A 19,888-nucleotide genomic window follows, 5' to 3' on the forward strand; every position below is an offset into this window, starting at 1 on the left:
CAATATCAGTTGAGGACAAATTATTCGAATATTACTCTCAATTAACCATAAAGGAAATAGTAGACACAGCAATTTTCGGTTACGAGATAATTTTGTTTGATCCACCTAAATGGATATCAAGTGAGAAAGAAAAGTTGAAAATAATGGAAGAATATCATGCCATACCCACAGGAGGTCATATAGGGCAATACAGATTATATTTAAAAATTCGTGAAAAATTTAAATGGAATAATATGAAGCAAGATATAATAAGTTACGTGCAGAAATGTGAAATATGCAAAGTCAGCAAAGTAAATAAGCACACAAAAGAAAAATCTATAATCACATCAACTCCAGCAAAACCATTTACCATCATATCAATTGACACAGTTGGTCCATTACCCAAAACAATAAATAACAACAGATATGCAATTACGATTCAATGCGACCTATCAAAATATATAGTGATCATTCCAATTGAAAACAAAGAAGCAAACACGATTGCGAGAGCATTGGTTGAACATTTTATCTTGACTTATGGAAGCTTTTTGGAGCTTAGATCAGACCAAGGATTGGAATATAACAATGAGGTGTTAGGTAAAATAGCCCAAATTTTAAAAATAAAACAAACATTTTCAACGCCATATCATCCACAAACAATTGGAGCTCTAGAACGTAATCATAGAAGCTTAAATGAATACCTTAGAGCATTTACTAATGAACATCACGATGATTGGGATGATTGGATAAAATTTTATGAGTTTGTTTATAATACAACACCACATACAGAAACAAAATATTAGTTTTCGGTAGAACAGCAAATCTACCACAAGAAATTTATAAACATACAATCGATCCAGTTTATAATATAGAACAATATTACAATGAAATGAAATTTAAACTACAAAAGTCCAATGAGATTGCACGTAAGAACATAATTATAGAAAAAGAAAAAAGAGAAAAAGAATTAAATCAGCATATAAATCCCATAGATGTAAGCATAGGAGACTTGGTATACTTAAAAAATGAAAATAGAAAAAAATTAGATCCATTGTACTTAGGTCCATTTATAATTACGAATATTAAAGATCCAAATTGTACAATCAAGAATAAGCATACGCAAAAGACTACAACAGTACATAAGAACAGATTAATCAAGAACTAAATGAATAACGCAATTCTTTCGCTCATTCACTCAATCTTACGTTATTCACAAAAACGGGGGAGGTATAGCATAGGTTCGACGCCCGACACTATTAGACTTAGCAAATTAGAATTAGATTAGAATAGCAAAGACACAATTATTAGTATAACATCCGCTATAATAATCTGCAGTAAATTCATTACATCCTAGACACAAACCGCACTAAGGCTAGAATGAAACAGCTAATGATAGAATGAAATAGCATGATAAGTGGCGTGATCGTATTCACCAACACACTCAAAAGAAATAGTTTTTACAAGTATAAAATTTTAGATTAAACATTATCAGAACATAAATTACTGTAATTAAATGCACACAAATATTAGACATAAAAGTGCAATATGTTCTAATCCGAACCAACTAGATAAATAGGGAAAATTTAATAGAGTTCATCCAATTGCGCAGTAGGATAATACACATGGAAGGACGATGTTACCTAATGTACGCAAAAGTCACGTACGCATAATGCGATAGATAGAGCAGGATAATAAATTGTAATCATGCATAACGGAGCGGATAAGCTAAATATGCCCATAAGCGCAATGTAATTATTTCGTATAAAAGGAAGCTCGCGCGTAGCTAGAAGAGAGTTGTTGTATCAGTAAAATCACGCAGTCCAGTCCGCCGCGCAAAATTTAGTTCGCAAATCAATAGAAGCCAACCACGCTATTAAGTTTAAGTAAAGTGGCAAAAATAAAGTGAGTTTATATAAAAGTGCAAATACAATCCGTTTTTAGTCAGGAACGGCACTAAGTGATGACAAGTTCACTACAGCGCGAGTCGACCTGCGAGTCGATGTTGGCCCATGCAGCAGAAAGCGTTAGGGCATTATTACACTATAATGGCCAAAATGACTTACTCCTACGAGCGTTAGCTACCTTCAATGACCACTCCGACCTCTTTGACTACCATATCCCATCCTCCCGTTTCCGCTCCCTCCTTCGCAACACTATCACCCTTCCCACTTCATAATTCGTTAACCCGTACATTCCTTCCTCTCCTTAGTTTTAAAGCAACATAGCGATGATGATGATGATGATGATGATGATGAGTCCCACCTCTTACCCCGATATAGTATTAAGAGGAACGATTGTATCTTATCGATAATTGTGTTGTTGTAAATTAGTAATTAAGCAAATAATCAAATCATAAGGCAAGTAAATATTTCAAGAACGTGGTGGCTACAAAACTTCTTTCTTCTCCTCTTTATGAAGCAGACATGGTCGGTCTCAATACATGGTTTCTGCTTTCGTTTCTCTTGTATAGCCGGTTCAACCTACAACCAACTAATGGCGATAGAGAACCACTTTCAAAACTATCTCACAGCGTACTTTTTCCTTATTCCGTTACTGTACAATTTATGACGATTCACGTTTCGGGTTGCATTGGACCAGACCACTACACCCCCGGAAAGTTATCAAATTATATATATTATTTTTCACGCGCGTGTCTCAATGCTATATCGACTCATTCTTTTCCTTTATTTTTGTTTTTGTGTTAACTTGTTTATTTATTTTAACTTTTTTTAAATTTAATTTTAAAAAGATATATAGAAAGAGATAAAAGCAAAAAAAAAGCTAAAATCATCATCATCATCAAAGCTGGTGATGACAAGGGAGGTTTACACAACAAGTGACTAAAACATTTATTTATCAATTTATATTTCATTAACGCTTTCGCGGATTTCGTCTTTTCTAAATTAATCTACTTCCTTACTATTGTCACGACAGTCATACTTCATACAATAGTGGCCTTGATGTGAGTTGCACACAGTCTCTTAAATTGGGGTATAGTCTCTGCATTACAAACCACTCTGGGCATCATATTAAAAGTTTGTATGCCTTTGAAAAACAAAGAGTTCATTGCTGATGCTGTCTCAACCTTAGGAACTCTCGGATCTGCTGCTCTTCTTGTGTTGTAGTCGTGCACATTTAATCCTCGAATAACCCGATCACAAAGATATTGAGGCAAGTGACTGTTCAGGAGTTTATAAACAAAAATCATTGTTTGGTACATTACCCGCTGTTTCACCGACATCCATTTTAGGGTATCCAGCATAATCAATGACGACGTATACCATCCGCATCCTAGAATAGCTCGCATTGCTCTGTTTTGCAGTTTTTGCATTCTTGTCATTTGTCCTGCATTAGCCATAAAAAGAATTGACGGACAAAAATCCAGATGTGGAGCCATAAGAGACTTGTAAAGCTGTATCTTTGCAAAAACACTTAAGTCTTTTTTTAGTCGACAAATAATCCCGCATTTTTTCGCCATTTTCTTAATGATATTATCAATATGGCTTTTAAATTTCAGTTTTTCATCTATTGTGACTCCAAGATATTTTATTTCTTTAACTCTCTCTATGGCCTCGTCATCAATATTGATCTGTAAGTTAAAGAGGGTCTTGGTACGGGACAGCTCTAACATTTTAGTTTTTTTTGCATTTAATTTCAATTTTTTGTACTTCAACCATTGATCTAGCGAGGCCAGATCCTCATTCAGCTTCGTTGTTGCTTCTTTTACAGAGCTACAAGAGAGAAAGACCACCGTGTCGTCAGCAAAGAGATTAATATCACAAAATTTTAATACATTTTTCATGTCACTTATATACATAATAAACAAAATAGGACCAAGCACACTTCCTTGGGAGACTCCCAATGAGTTTTCAAGAGATTCCGATATTGTGATTTTAAAACGAGTTCTCTGAGTTCTCCCTTCTGAATAATTTTTAAACCAATCAAGTTCTTGTCCCATAATACCGAAGTTTTTTAAGGCATTGATTAACAAAGGTCTCGATATTGTTTCAAAGGCTCTTTTCAAATCTAAAAAGACAGCTAATGTTATATGTTTTTTGTTTAAATTGGTTTTCCACTTCTCAAGTACAAGGTTCAGAGCTGTTTCACAGGAATGAGATTCTCTATATCCTGATTGTTCTGGAACTAATAATTTATTTTCCTTTAAGTATTGAACCAATTGCTCCTTCACCACGAGTTCTAAAATTTTTTCTAGGGTGTTTAGCATATTTATCGGTCTGAACTCTTCTGCAATGATTGTACCATTAATCTTAGGGATGAGAATCACTATTGATTCTTTCCAAGTATTTGGAAATTGTCCCGTAATCAAATAATCGTTAATAATGTTAAGTAACGTGTCCCCTGTGACACTGAGACAATCTCGTATCACTTTACCATTTATATCATCAAGTCCAGAAGCTCCTTTCAATTTGAAACAGATTCTTTGGAGTGTTTGAATATCAATCGGTTGAAAGTGAAATCGTTTTCTTGTTTGCTCCATATTTTTAATTTGCTCTGGTTCATTGCATTGAGGAATGCTTTTATGTATGTCCATAACACTATTGACAAAGTGTTCATTAAACAACCGGGCAATTTCTGATTCATCTTCGATTATCTTGTCATTAAATTGCACCCTACCTGTTTCATTGGAACCTGTTTGCAACCAACTTTTTAACAACTTCCACAATTGTTTGCTTCCATTTTTTATTCATTTATTTTTCGCTCAAAATAATTTCTTTTCGTCATTCTGAGCTCACGTAGGTAGCAATTTCTACGGGTTTTATAAGATAACCAGTCTAACTCTGAATTGGTTTTTAAAAATGTGAAGTAGCGTTTGTCCAAGCGCTGCTTTTTACATTGTAAATCCCCGGTGTACCACTTATGATAATTGTTATTATTTACTACAGCAACATCAATGAGTTTAGCAATACTATTTTTTTATTTTTTAAGCCTTAGTTAATTAATTAAATAAATAATACGAGCAAAAATGTCTCCAGCATTTATTGAACCAAAAACATCGCTTTCCGACATTTTCGATCGCTTTTGGCGGAAAGCCCGCTGTGCAAAGCGACGGAAGAAATCATGCCGTTCGGAAAATTTTATCATGCCTTCCTTTTCCCTCAAACGGCAAATTTGTCAAGCAGCTTGTCGAGCTTCCCGTCCCTGGCTCCGCCTCATGCCCCTCGCCTGAGCGCGCTGCCGAAGGTTTGGATGTGTTGGTGCATCAGACGGCCAATCGCTGTCAGCCGTCGTCCGTGCTTTTTCCCTCCATAGCGCCATCTCTTTCTCGCGTGTGGTCAATGCTCGCGAGCTGTTGTGGCGCCTAAAAATGCCGTTAACAAACATTGCGGCGATGAAGTTGCATTTTCACAAGTCAAACAAAAAAATGGCAATGATTTCAAACACTGCAATATAAAAATGACTAAGGAATCGCTAGTTTACGCAGGAGGGTTTGCTGTGCAACGCGCTGAGCCCTAATTCACATTGACACGTTCAGCCCGGCGCTGATTTTCATCAACTTTCCGTTCCGCATCAAGCATCAAGAACGCAAGTTGATTGTGAAACCAGCATCCTGGAAAGTTTACTGGTAGTCCCTGGTACATGTCATCGTGCTGAACGTGTTAAGCAGTAAGCATAGCACTAAGATTTTGCTTTCGCCTGTTGTGGATTACATAGATATGTTAAGCATCCTGCGCATGGTTGTGAGTGTGCGTGTGTATGCAAAACTGTCGCCGAATGTATGCTCTTCCGGAATGTTATGATCCATAGGTCAAAGAAAGGAAGGTGTTCATGAAAGGCGGAAAGACGAATTGAGGCCCCTGTAAATGGTAACTGATGACCGGGAGGAGGCGGTACTGGCACTGGTACTGGTGTGTGTGTTATTGCGCGGTGCCTTACAAATGTTACTGCGTGGCAGTGATGGGTTACCGGTATCGCATCCACGGCTCGGAATCGCATCCACGGCTCGGAATCGCATCCACGGCTCGGAATCGCTTCCGAGCATTGCTACTCCGGCTCCGATTCCGAAAAATTCAAACCATCGATTCCGTCCGGTGCCGTCGGAGCCGTCTGGAACCGTTGGAGCTGTCCGGAATCGTTGGAGCCGTCGGAGCCTTCCGGAGCCGTCGGAGCCGTTGGAGGCGTCGGAGCCGTTGGAGCCGTGATTTCATTTTTCAAAACAGCTTACGAGTAAAATAAGAGTCTTCTTCATTTATTGCTCTGAATTTTTTTGGTATTTTTTAAAAACAATAAAAAAAAGTTTTTGTGCAAGCTAGGTCCACAATCCCTCATTGGGAATCGGGCGTCATTTAGTCAATCCGTTAGAACTACAATCGGATGGATGTTGGTATCGGTGTTGCCTTGAGTGCCAAAGAAAAACAAGAAGATTTTTCGCCGCCGTACATAACTAGTGAAATAAATTTCGTCACTCGAAGCTGGTACTCACCGCGTTTGTTTCTCAACTGTATAGATAGAGCATTTGAGTTAAGGGAGGTTTTATGGAGTGTGTGTTGGTCGCAAGGATGTTTGAAAGTGTAGCCCATGAGGGAGAAAAAAGAAGAGTAAAGCGTAACTTGCTTCCATTTGGTATCAACCAACATTGCGTCTTTTGATATCGAATTAAGTCAACAAATTTAAGCATTGGTCTTTTGTACATTTAGTTTTAATTTATTTTAATGGCGTAACTATCGATGGGACTGTAGCAAGGTTTCCGTTGATTCTCAAATGAAGTAGTTCGTCTAGTTTTGTCGAGTTTTCGACATATGGCTATCCATATAAAGTTACATCTCTGCAGGCACAATGTATTGTTAAGCCATTATTTTTATGTGATTCTCTTTGTATTTGATAACTTCATCATTATTAACAATTTGCATTTTATTAAATAGCTGCGTGTTTTTTAGTGTCTTTTATTAATACTGGTTCTTCTTCAAATGAATTTTCTGTTTCAATGCACATATATTACAAACATACCGAAAATACTAGTCATATCATTATACCATGTTGTTTTTACATACAGTGGCCGGCAAAAAAAAGTGCCCACTACTTACAATTTAACATTTTTTTACCTTTTTCGTGAAAAATGAAGTAATTATACTGCTTTATTTTTTGAAACATTGTTCGTGGCATGCTTACGAATGTGTAGTATCATAGCATAACGAAAAAGAGAAGTTTGCTAAAATATTTTTTTCCAAAATTTAACAAAATCACTGTGCCAAATTAAGTAAGTAGTAAATAAAGTAGTTATTCATTTCACAGAAAATATTTTTCTGAACAAATATAACACCAAATTTATAATTTATAAGCAATCCTCTCGCATTCTTTACATGTTTGAGGATCTTTGGCGTGTTTTTTCAAAACCCATTTTTTAAAAGATGTATCCTAAAGTATTGATGAAGGATGTTAAAATAGGTATCAGCCATAATAGTACTTTCGATTCACACCAGTTTTTTCGTTACTCCTAAAGATAAACACCCCCTAGCTATCACATTGCCCTATTGCCGGTCTATATAGTACAGTCGTCAACTCGTACGATTTAACAACATGCCCGTCATGGGTTCGATCCCCAAATAGACCGTGCCGCCATACGTAGGACTGACTATCCTGCTATTAGGGGAAACAAATTAGTCACTGAAAGCCAAGCCCACAAGTGGGTACAGGCAGGCCTTGACCGACAACGGTTGTTGAGCCATAGAAAAAAAAAGCTATCACATTGTCATTTTCTCAATTTACTGTCCATTAGATGTGGCGTCCTTCAAGCTCCTCGCCCGATCTACAGCAAGGCTAACAAAGCCAATAGGCTTCGATATGATCAATAACATGAAGGTATATCGTGAGATTGTTGAAAAACTGGTATTTGGACAGATGAGTCCTAATAAGAACTGATGTTCAAAAATATCCAGACGCGATCCAACAAACTGATTTGTATGAAGGGTGCAATGTGATGACCAGGGAGGGGATTTCTATACGAGAAGTGGGGAGCATGGTTTGAATCGACGGTATAATAAGAGCTAATACCTATATAAGCATCCTGTGTGAATTTATCTGTTTTCTGTGAAAAATACGGATTTAGTAAATAAATTAACGTTGCAACAGGAGACTCAAGTTATACATGAAAAATGTTTTGATTTTTGTTCAATCGAATCGAATAAAACTTCTTTAATGACTCTCACTTAGTCTTAATTTTAATCCTATCGAGATTTCGTGTGCAAATTTTGATGCAAGTGTTAGGAAAGGAAAGGATTAGGACAAACAAAATATGTTAACCGTCATGTGTAAAACCGCCTACCCGGGTAAGTCTCGCATCTTTATTCCAAAATAACTTTGGATTTAAATGCCTCAGAAAAGATATTTTCTACCCATGTGCAAAATATAAAAATATCAAAAATGTTTAAATATTTTTTTAAATTATTTAAGTTTATATACCCTTCACATGTAAAATCGCCTACCCGTGTAGGCCATACATTTTGTATGGAAGAATTATGTTTTTCGTGGTTAAAAGTGTAATGAATTACTTGTTAGATTTGAATGAAAATTGTCTTATAGGATCACAATAATGTATTAAAACACATCGTTGTAAAATTAGAATTTTACAAATCTTATCAATATTTTTTTAAATCAAAAATGTGCTGTAACTCCAACAACCCAACCGGCCTTGCCGCATGTTTTGAGAGGATGCTTATGTCTTTTTCTTTTCTTTCAAATGTTGTATTACAGTGTAACAATACTTTGAAAATAACACTGAAAACATCTCTTTTAAAATGATACCAACCACTACAAGCAAACGAAATAGAATTGGCTGAAAGTTAACACACACATTAATGGGTTTTATGGAGCGTACCAATGGCTCCGAAGTTGGCTCGGCACCCACGGCTCCAGAGCCGGTTCCACACCAACAGCTCCGGAGCCGGATCCGCACCAACAGCTCCGGAGCCGGGTCCGCATCAACAGCCCCGGAGCCGGCGACGAATCAATGGCTCCGAAGCCGGCGGTGAATCAACGGCTCCGGACCAACGGCTCTGGACTAACGTTTCAATAGGGACGGCATTGTATGATAGCCTAAAAAATGAATCTATCTTCTCGCAAGTGTAGAAGCTAACACCCGATTTGATTGTGTGATTGTTGAACAATGTTCAACACTTATCGATTTTTTTATAGATTCCTTTCAACATTATATACTCATCTAATTATGGATCTTCCCGATTGAAACTTTATTGAAAATGATTTTTGTTGTGCAATCTGTAAAACCGGCTCCGGAGCCGTTAGTGTGGAGTCGTTGGTGCGAAGTCGGTTCCGGCGCAGCTGGAGTGGAGTCAGCTTTGGAGCCGTGGGTGCGGAGCCGGCTCCATTGGGTTGGAGTGGAGGAGGTTCCGAAGTTGTCTGGAGCCGGTCGGAGCCGGTTTTTAATAAAACATGATGAGCATATTTTATCTTTTGAACTGAACTTTTGAACTTTTTTGTGAACTTTTGATAGAAACGTAAGTAAAACTTAGAAAAAGACTAATCATCCACTTAAAACATGCGGCCTGGCCAGTTATGGTGGTGGAGTTAGAACATATTTTTGATTGAAAAAATCTTGATAGGAGTTTTAAAATTCTAATTTTACTACGATATGTTATTAAATATTATTATGAACCTTTAAGACAGTTTTTATTCAAATTTTAGAAGAAATTCAAAAGATATACTCTTTTAATCACGAAAAACATCATTGTTCCATACAAAATGTATGGGCTACCCGGGTAGACGGTTGTACGATTACGTAAAATGTTTTGGTCGTAAGCAAGACGGTTAAAGCTCTGTAATACTCGTAGGAAGAACCAATGCCAAATATGTGCAAATAAAAACAAAATAAATTATGTCAAAAATCCTCGAACATGTCAATAATTCCAGAGGATTGCATCTTAATTATGATGATGATTGATGTTATATTTGTTCCGAAAATAGTTTTTATAAAATGAATAAAGTGGGCACTTTATTTTGGCACAGTAGTTTTATTCAACTTTGGAAAAAAAAACTCTTGAAGCAAACATTGCATTTTTGTCATACTATGGTACTACTCGTTCTTAAACATGCCACGAATAATGTTTCAAAATATAAAGCAGTACAATTACTTCATTTTTCACGGAAAAGAGTAAAAAATGTTTCATTGTAAGTAGTGGGCATTTTATTTTGTCCTATTGCCGGTCTATATAGTACAGTCGTCAACTCGTACGATTTAACAACATGCCCGTCATGGGTTCGATCCCCAAATAGACCGTGCCGCCATACGTAGGACTGACTATCCTGCTATTAGGGGAAACAAATTAGTCACTGAAAGCCAAGCCCACAAGTGGGTACAGGCAGGCCTTGACCGACAACGGTTGTTGAGCCATAGAAAAAAAAGCTATCACATTGTCATTTTCTCAATTTACTGTCCATTAGATGTGGCGTCCTTCAAGCTCCTCGCCCGATCTACAGCAAGGCTAACAAAGCCAATAGGCTTCGATATGATCAATAACATGAAGGTATATCGTGAGATTGTTGAAAAACTGGTATTTGGACAGATGAGTCCTAATAAGAACTGATGTTCAAAAATATCCAGACGCGATCCAACAAACTGATTTGTATGAAGGGTGCAATGTGATGACCAGGGAGGGGATTTCTATACGAGAAGTGGGGAGCATGGTTTGAATCGACGGTATAATAAGAGCTAATACCTATATAAGCATCCTGTGTGAATTTATCTGTTTTCTGTGAAAAATACGGATTTAGTAAATAAATTAACGTTGCAACAGGAGACTCAAGTTATACATGAAAAATGTTTTGATTTTTGTTCAATCGAATCGAATAAAACTTCTTTAATGACTCTCACTTAGTCTTAATTTTAATCCTATCGAGATTTCGTGTGCAAATTTTGATGCAAGTGTTAGGAAAGGAAAGGATTAGGACAAACAAAATATGTTAACCGTCATGTGTAAAACCGCCTACCCGGGTAAGTCTCGCATCTTTATTCCAAAATAACTTTGGATTTAAATGCCTCAGAAAAGATATTTTCTACCCATGTGCAAAATATAAAAATATCAAAAATGTTTAAATATTTTTTTTAAATTATTTAAGTTTATATACCCTTCACATGTAAAATCGCCTACCCGTGTAGGCCATACATTTTGTATGGAAGAATTATGTTTTTCGTGGTTAAAAGTGTAATGAATTACTTGTTAGATTTGAATGAAAATTGTCTTATAGGATCACAATAATGTATTAAAACACATCGTTGTAAAATTAGAATTTTACAAATCTTATCAATATTTTTTTAAATCAAAAATGTGCTGTAACTCCAACAACCCAACCGGCCTTGCCGCATGTTTTGAGAGGATGCTTATGTCTTTTTCTTTTCTTTCAAATGTTGTATTACAGTGTAACAATACTTTGAAAATAACACTGAAAACATCTCTTTTAAAATGATACCAACCACTACAAGCAAACGAAATAGAATTGGCTGAAAGTTAACACACACATTAATGGGTTTTATGGAGCGTACCAATGGCTCCGAAGTTGGCTCGGCACCCACGGCTCCAGAGCCGGTTCCACACTAACAGCTCCGGAGCCGGATCCGCACCAACAGCTCCGGAGCCGGGTCCGCATCAACAGCCCCGGAGCCGGCGACGAATCAATGGCTCCGAAGCCGGCGGTGAATCAACGGCTCCGGACCAACGGCTCTGGACTAACGTTTCAATAGGGACGGCATTGTATGATAGCCTAAAAAATGAATCTATCTTCTCGCAAGTGTAGAAGCTAACACCCGATTTGATTGTGTGATTGTTGAACAATGTTCAACACTTATCGATTTTTTTTATAGATTCCTTTCAACATTATATACTCATCTAATTATGGATCTTCCCGATTGAAACTTTATTGAAAATGATTTTTGTTGTGTAATCTGTAAAACCGGCTCCGGAGCCGTGAGTGTGGAGTCGTTGGTGCGAAGTCGGTTCCGGCGCAGCTGGAGTGGAGTCAGCTTTGGAGCCGTGGGTGCGGAGCCGGCTCCATTGGGTTGGAGTGGAGGAGGTTCCGAAGTTGTCTGGAGCCGGTCGGAGCCGGTTTTTAATAAAACATGATGAGCATATTTTATCTTTTGAACTGAACTTTTGAACTTTTTTGTGAACTTTTGATAGAAACGTAAGTAAAACTTAGAAAAAGACTAATCATCCACTTAAAACATGCGGCCTGGCCAGTTATGGTGGTGGAGTTAGAACATATTTTTGATTGAAAAAATCTTGATAGGAGTTTTAAAATTCTAATTTTACTACGATATGTTATTAAATATTATTATGAACCTTTAAGACAGTTTTTATTCAAATTTTAGAAGAAATTCAAAAGATATACTCTTTTAATCACGAAAAACATCATTGTTCCATACAAAATGTATGGGCTACCCGGGTAGACGGTTGTACGATTACGTAAAATGTTTTGGTCGTAAGCAAGACGGTTAAAGCTCTGTAATACTCGTAGAAAGAACCAATGCCAAATATGTGCAAATAAAAACAAAATAAATTATGTCAAAAATCCTCGAACATGTCAATAATTCCAGAGGATTGTATCTTAATTATGATGATGATTGATGTTATATTTGTTCCGAAAATAGTTTTTATAAAATGAATAAAGTTGGCACTTTATTTTGGCACAGTGATTTTATTCAACTTTGGAAAAAAAAAAACTCTTGAAGCAAACATTGCATTTTTGTCATACTATGGTACTACTCGTTCTTAAACATGCCACGAACAATGTTTCAAAATATAAAGCATTACAATTACTTCATTTTTCACGGAAAAGAGTAAAAAATGTTAAATTGTAGTAGTGGGCATTTTATATTGTCGGGCTCTATATAAATTTGTGTCCACATGATAGCGCACATGTGCTCGCAAAATGCAAAAATATCAAAATGAGTGACACTTTGTTCTAGAAACGCAATCTTCATTCAGAATACTGGTAGAATTATTTTGAGTACCACAAATATATGACATATGATAATGGTATCAATGAAAACATATTTTTTGCATAGTTTGAAACTCTTTTTAAATCATACTCCTACTAACAAAATCCAAATGCTTTCTCGTTTTGCCCAACAGACCTGCAAACCTGACAGATCGAGAAAGCATGTTGGTTTTGTTGCTATAAATATTTTAGGAAAATACCTTCTCATTTTTTCCAGTCAAATAATTATAAATTCCAGATAATCGATGAAATTTATGCTGCAACAAAAATATATTGGAAACGATTAAAATTTTACAACATTTTTATACAGTCACTGTTGGGCCAATATAATAGCGTTTAAATCAAAATTATCGTTTTTATGCTAAATATTTACACGTTTAGAAATGCTACTGTAACTTTTATTGATTTAAAGAATGGACCCATATCCTTTATTGACTTTGATAAAACTAGGTTGTATCATGCATTATTCTATACAAAATACTACGAACTGCGTGCATATGCGTTACGCGCTCTCCCATCGACACGCATTTGAAAATATATTTGTGTTGTTGTAGCTCACGTTTCTTAATATTTGATAGACATATTCTCAATGCCTTGCTTTAATAGGCAATTAATCCTAATGGTTAAATTTAGCATTTATTCACACATTTGTTTCATGAAATTAGATCTACAGGCTTTTAAAAAGACTTTTACGAATCAAACTGTATGGACATAAACAGGATAATTGTACCAATTTTTATTTACAAGAAGCGATTAATAATAATTAATCGCTTCATAATTAATAACAATTAGATGCCCTCAAACGATAAGATTTTTGACCACAAATCTGTTCCCACATCACTGCCGAAACATATGTTATGTAGAAAGATTCCTTGCAACATTTTCATGCTGGCCTGTTGCAATTGGATGATTTTGCTACTCGCTTCCTTCTTCACGAACCTTGCTCAATTTCCCCATCCACGACAAAAAATATTGCTAGATGGATGATTTTTAGGCAGAAATTGAAATTATCGTCTGAGAGCATCCGTAAAAAGTTTTACATATTGATTATCATTGTGCCACTAATTGGCCATTCACCACGTCTCTTTTTCGTGGCAGCAAGCATATACGGCTGATTCATATATTAAATGTATATTTGATTTACAGGACTAACATTGCATTTGCATTTCAAACCTGTACATTTTGAATAACGTATTTCTTATAACTAGTCTGATCAACCTTATATAATTGAGGAATTGGATAAGCACTAGGTTGAGGATCAAGATGAAATAGGAGTAAATGATGGTGGGGATGGTAATGTTTTCTCGGATATAAAATTGGTGGTTATACCGGGCACTCTCGCGATAGTTCTGTTTCAGTATGGTCGCCAGACAGAATTCCCATTGTCGGTGGTCTGTCCTACCTGGCTAGTATTATCGGAGTGGCTATTCAATCGCCCACCGACAACTCCAGCACCACTCAGTACTCGATGAGTTGATTCATCGAGAGCTCCACGGGCCATTGCACTGCAATTTCCAATGAGCGACAATTCAGGATTAGTAATGACCGCTACACCACCACTCTGATTTCCATGGCCGTGTCCACCAATTAGGTTTGCTCCTGTCTGATGATGATGGTAATGATGTCGATGAGACACGGCCGCTGCCGCAACAGCCGCAGCTTGGGTAGTACCAGCCGTAAGATGGTCCATAACACTCTGAAGTTCGCCAGCATGCATAGCAGCAGCTGCTGCTGTTGCCGCGGCGGCTGATGCACTGTTTTGTACCGGACTACCTCCAGTAGCAACGGCAACAGCAGCTGCCACTGCTCCGTGCGTGGACTGGATATGATGGTGATGATTTACTGCATGTCCGAATCCTCCCACCGATTGGTTTGCAGCTGTGTATAGCTGTGAGTATAGTAGACTTGCTGGGAGGACGGGGTAGAGTGGTGATCCATTACAACTGCTGGTCCCATTCGAACCGACAAAGTTGGGTGTTGAGGATGCATTGGATCCTCCATTGCTTTGGCTCATTACAATGTTTGAGAAATTTTGATGTAGTCCATTGCTATTACCACCTCCCCCACCATTGCTTCCTCCACCATTAGCACCACCATTTACACCGCTGCTGTCACCAGCACCGGTGGTAGTTGTGGGACCGCTGCTGGGACCAAGGTTGGGTGTGTTGGAAGTAAGTAAGTCATCTTGCACAGGAGATTCAGCTTGCGACGAGTCACTTAAACTACGAGGTTCACTTTGATTGCTGGTTAGTCCGTAGGCGTCGACGTGATTGTTAGTACTCGTTGACTGTGCGTATCGGGGTACTATAAGACTATTCGACAAGTGAGCGGGAATTTGTGGAGTTAAGCTGTTTCCGCTACTACCGCTACCACCAGTGTTGTTCGAGTTATTGGTAACGCCTCCTCCACCTGAGATTATATTTGTTTGCACCATGTGGCTTGTGGCTTGTTGTGTTGCCCCAACCAGGCTGCTTAGGTGTTGGTCCAGGTCGGTAGCCGTTGAGTCCGGTAACACTATTAAAAAAAATCAGATAAGTAAATCCCATCATAAGACGTATTGAAAAATATTTCAAGCATGTCATGCAGCGTTCTGAAGTCGAGTCGATCGGACGTGTTTGACCTAGCTATCGTGGTCTAATAGAGAGTAGAAATGGGCACACACGTAACTGTGATAGTGTGAGTAGATTAGTCGTCGTAGTGGCAAGCTATGCTCGCGATCGCAAATAAGAGAACAATGCGTGTCCAGTGATAGTAGTAGATGTACGTCTATCGCGATACCTAACCGGAGCAAGAAAACCGGATTGAAAGAATCAAACCGCGAACAACCTTCATGCTCATCGTCGTCCAGCACGTACAGCTTAGTGGCGGAATATGAAGTAAGCACAAATGATCAAAATGAAATGTCCACTAAAGAGATGAACGTCGACGGGTTCCAACCTGGGTTGAAAAAACGTAGCGTGTGGAAGGTGCAGAAGATCTTTAAAAAGAAACCAAGGCCGATTCCTCCTTTAGTTTCCAACGCAGGTACCGCCGAACAAAAAGCAAACGCTATTTCGCTCCGATTTGCAAGTGCTTTATCTCTTGGTGATCATATTGACAGTCCTACGGAATCGGAAGTAGGCAGCAGTATGGATCATCTACAAGAAATATTACGAACAGCCGTGAAGATGTCGCCTGTAACGGTGAGTGACATTGCCCTTGAATGTGAAATGTACCCTTAAAGGGATAATAATTTTTAAGGCACCAGGGTTCGAGGGGCTTTTTAACATCGTGCTAAAACATCTCAAAGGCAAAGCTCTCACACTAGTAAATAACATTCGTACTAGATGCTAAAATTTCCTACCAGCGGAGCAATTTGGATTCCGACGTTGTCACTCCACCATTCACCAGCTGCTACGGTTTCACAATCCGCTACAGCATAACAAACGAGCGTCAAAATCCACAGCCATTGTTGTCCTCGGTGTTGAACAGGCCTTAGACGATGTGTGACACAATGGCTTCCTGCATAAAATGTTGTGGTTTGGGATCCCACTCCATCTCGTAAAGCTAATGCAGAGCTACATTAGTGGAAGATCGTATCAAGTCTTACTTGGTTCGACCAATTCGGTTCACCAAAGACATCCCGGCTGGCGTTCCGCAAGGCAGTATCTGCTGTATACATCGTATATAGCTGACCTGCCAAAGCTGCCAAGATCCTGTCAACTCTATATATATGCTGACGACATTGCACTGACAGTTGAACGGAGGGATTTACCACAACTTCGCAATATCACCCAGCGTTGCCTGGATACCATCCATAAGTGGATGACAACCTGGAAAGTTACACTCAATTAAGGGAAAAATTCAAGCCATGATTGTCCCACATAGGTAGAAAGAAAGACTGTTAAATCTTAGCATAACTATAAATATGGACGGTATCCCACTTACAAGGGAGAACGAACTTAAGTATATAGGATTATCTATTTATTTAAAAAACCCTTTTTAGATCTTACCTTATTAATATTGTTAAGAAATATTATACAGTAACACAGAATCTGTACAGTCTAATAAATATAAAGTATAATCTTTCGATTAAAAATAAAATACTGATTTATAAACAAATATTTGTCCCATCAGCTACTTACATAGTATGTATATGGGAAAATTGTGCCATTATGCATCATGTACAGGAGATTAAAAGAGAGTACAAGTAACATTAAACAATGTACTTAGAACGGTAACTGTTGCGTACGACCTCATTGTGAAGTAAAAGCATATATGCGGATGTAGCGAAGTAAAACACTTCAAGTTAAAACAAAGCTCAAGCAAAACACGGCTCAAGCAATAGCACGCGCTTCAGAAACGCAACAAACATATACAGGTAGCCAATCGTTCTCACGGTTCAAACGAGGAAGTAACTTTACGCAGTTCATAAACCATAGGTACATGTCGCATTAAGTATAATTAAAAATTGTTATCAAAATAGTCATAGTTGCACCTATATGCGGTCAGCAACTAAATAGCATATAAGAGATGAGAACCTAAATAAAGGAAGCGCATTCGAACACAAAACCTCAGAATCGCTCGTTTCTTAATAGTCGGAGGCACTCTCCGGTCGACGAAGGAAAAATATACCCGACTCGGAAATTATTTTGAGTTTGACATTTGATGTGTAAAAGTAGTATAAGAACTGTCAAGTTAAGAAAATCAATTGAAGCGAATATAATTAAAGCGAATGCGTACATCGTGTATGGCGTACATCGAGGTGTATGGCTTTTGAAATGGTTTTTAAAATTCGAATAAAGCTATTTTGCATTTGACATTCAATGTGTCAAATTTGTACAATTTGCTCAAAGAACTTTTAAATTTATAACATACCATATACCAAAATCACGTACATCGAATATGGCGTATATCGGGGAATATCTGTACCCATATATCAGCGCTAAAAAGCTATCGCGATTGCGAGGCCTCATGCGAGCTCGCAAACAGCTCGAATTTGCTTGAGGGGTTTTAACACCAGTGTAAGCTGCACTTAACACCGAGTGTCAAAATGCTGTATACACCCGCTGTGCAAAGCGACGGAAGAAATCATGGCGTACGGAGAATTTTATCATGCCTTCTTTTTCCCTCCAACGGCAAATTTCCCGCTGTGCAAATTCGAGCAGTTTCTTGCGTAGGATATGTACCAAAATCTGCGCTAGCCAGTGCAGGTCATTTTGGGGGTCATAAAATTTAAAATTATTGGCGCCCATTTTTTCGTCCGCTTCTTCTCCCACCCTCATTCTGCCTTGCCTTACTTGCGCTTCTGCCCGTGCCTTCCGCCGCCAGCTGATTGGCTGTTGCGGTGTATGCGTTGATACTCATATGTGCATTGCGGTTATGTATTGTTATTGGTGGGTGTTAGCATTTATTAATTTGTGTGTGACCTTGAGACGCTGTGGGAGAAGCTGGATTGGGATTCAAAGTATTATCGGTGTATTGATGGTTTATTTTATTTCGTGCCGCTGCTGATGAGACCATTCGATGCCCGTGGCAATCGAGGTTGACGAAGCCTATTTAAAACAAGCGTAGGAGAACGTCTAACACTAATCTAATATTTTTTAATTTGAATATGTTAGATGCTTCAACGACCTTCTAAGCACCATGTAGCACAGTGTATAGTGGCAATAATTGTTTTTAATGTGCCGAAATCTGTCTCGAGTTTTCAGGTCTCGATACACACACGCACACACACACACACACACACACACACACACACACACACACACACACACACACACACACACACACAGCGCGGGGAAAGTGATCGTTCACTCTATCATGCCGCGATTCCCCACCCCGCCCGGCGCTAGGGATGAGGATGCGCTACATGATAGCTGAACCAGCCTTTCTTTCGATAAGGTATCCGTACTCGCTCGTGCGGGAAAGGGGGGGAGGGGGCTTGGTGGAGGGTGCGTGCTCGCGTGCGCGACTTCGGGGGTGCGTACTCGCGAGCGCGCTTTCGTGGGTGCGTGCTGGAGTGCGCGCTTTCGTGCGTGCGTGATCGTACGAGTGTGTGTGTGTGCGTGCGTGAGTGCGTGCGTGCTGGCGTGCGCGCGTTCATGCATATGTGCGTGCGTCTGTGTGTGTGTGTGTGTGTGTGTGTGTGTGTGTGTGTGTGTGTGTGTGTGTGTGTGTGTGTGTGGGTGTGTGTGTGTGGGTGTGTGTGTGTGTGTGTGTGTGTGTGTGTGTGTGTGTGTGTGTGTGTGTGTGTGTGTGTGTGTGTGTGTGTGTGTGTGTGTGTGTGTGTGTGTGTGTGTGTGTGTGTGTGTGTGTGTGTGTGTGTGTGTGTGTGTGTGTGTGTGTGTGGGTGTGGGTGTGTGTGTGTGGGTGTGGGTGTGTGTGTTTGCATGTGTATTGGTGTGTGTGTTTGTTTCACAAGTATATCGTTTCGGATAGATTTGTTAGTGGTTTGTTTGTGTTTTGGGTTAGTTTTTTGTTGTAATTAGCAGGACCACCGCCCTTGCGAGCAGTGATCCCTATTCAAAAATTCAATAAGCTCAGTTCTTCATCTTATTGCCGTCGCCAACAATGACATTAATCATGCGTTGACGCATCGACATCACCAGTTTCTGGATCGTTTTTGGTGGAATTTTTCTCCACACCTTTTGCATGTGATCGAAGAGGTGATCCAGATCTTCCGCTTTGTTTTTACCCAGCCTCTTCTTGAATATTGCCCAGAGGTTCTCAATGGGATTGAGATCCGGGCTAAGGGCAGGCTACTTCATTGTTTTGACATTATTGTCAGCAAGCCAAGTTTGAACAGTCCCGGAAGTATGCTTAGAATCGTTGTCTTGCATAAAAATCCAAGACCGAGGAAGGTTTTTCCTAGCGTGTGATAGCAAATGAGTATCAAGAATATCTCGATACCCAAACCGATTCAAATTACCGTGGATTCGAACCAACGGACCCATCCCATAGT

At 38.7% G+C, this 19,888-nt stretch overlaps 1 protein-coding gene across 1 annotated transcript; it reads right to left on the reverse strand.

The window, feature by feature from the left end:
* Nucleotides 1–14,299: 14,299 nt before the first annotated feature.
* On the reverse strand, nt 14,300–15,379 carry LOC120906225 (uncharacterized transmembrane protein DDB_G0289901-like). The gene has a single exon (XM_040317739.1). It carries the CDS (start codon nt 15,377–15,379, stop codon nt 14,300–14,302), a length of 1,080 nt encoding a protein of 359 aa, XP_040173673.1.
* Between the last annotated feature and the right edge of the window lie 4,509 nt (nt 15,380–19,888).

The sequence above is a fragment of the Anopheles arabiensis genome, chromosome X (genome assembly GCF_016920715.1).
Source record: "Anopheles arabiensis isolate DONGOLA chromosome X, AaraD3, whole genome shotgun sequence".
Taxonomy (NCBI): Eukaryota; Metazoa; Arthropoda; class Insecta; order Diptera; family Culicidae; genus Anopheles; species Anopheles arabiensis.

Coding starts and splice junctions, on each gene's coding strand:
- LOC120906225 (XM_040317739.1), bottom strand. CDS start 15,379: ATGGTGCAAACAAATATAATCTCAGGTGGAGGAGGCGTTACCAATAAC.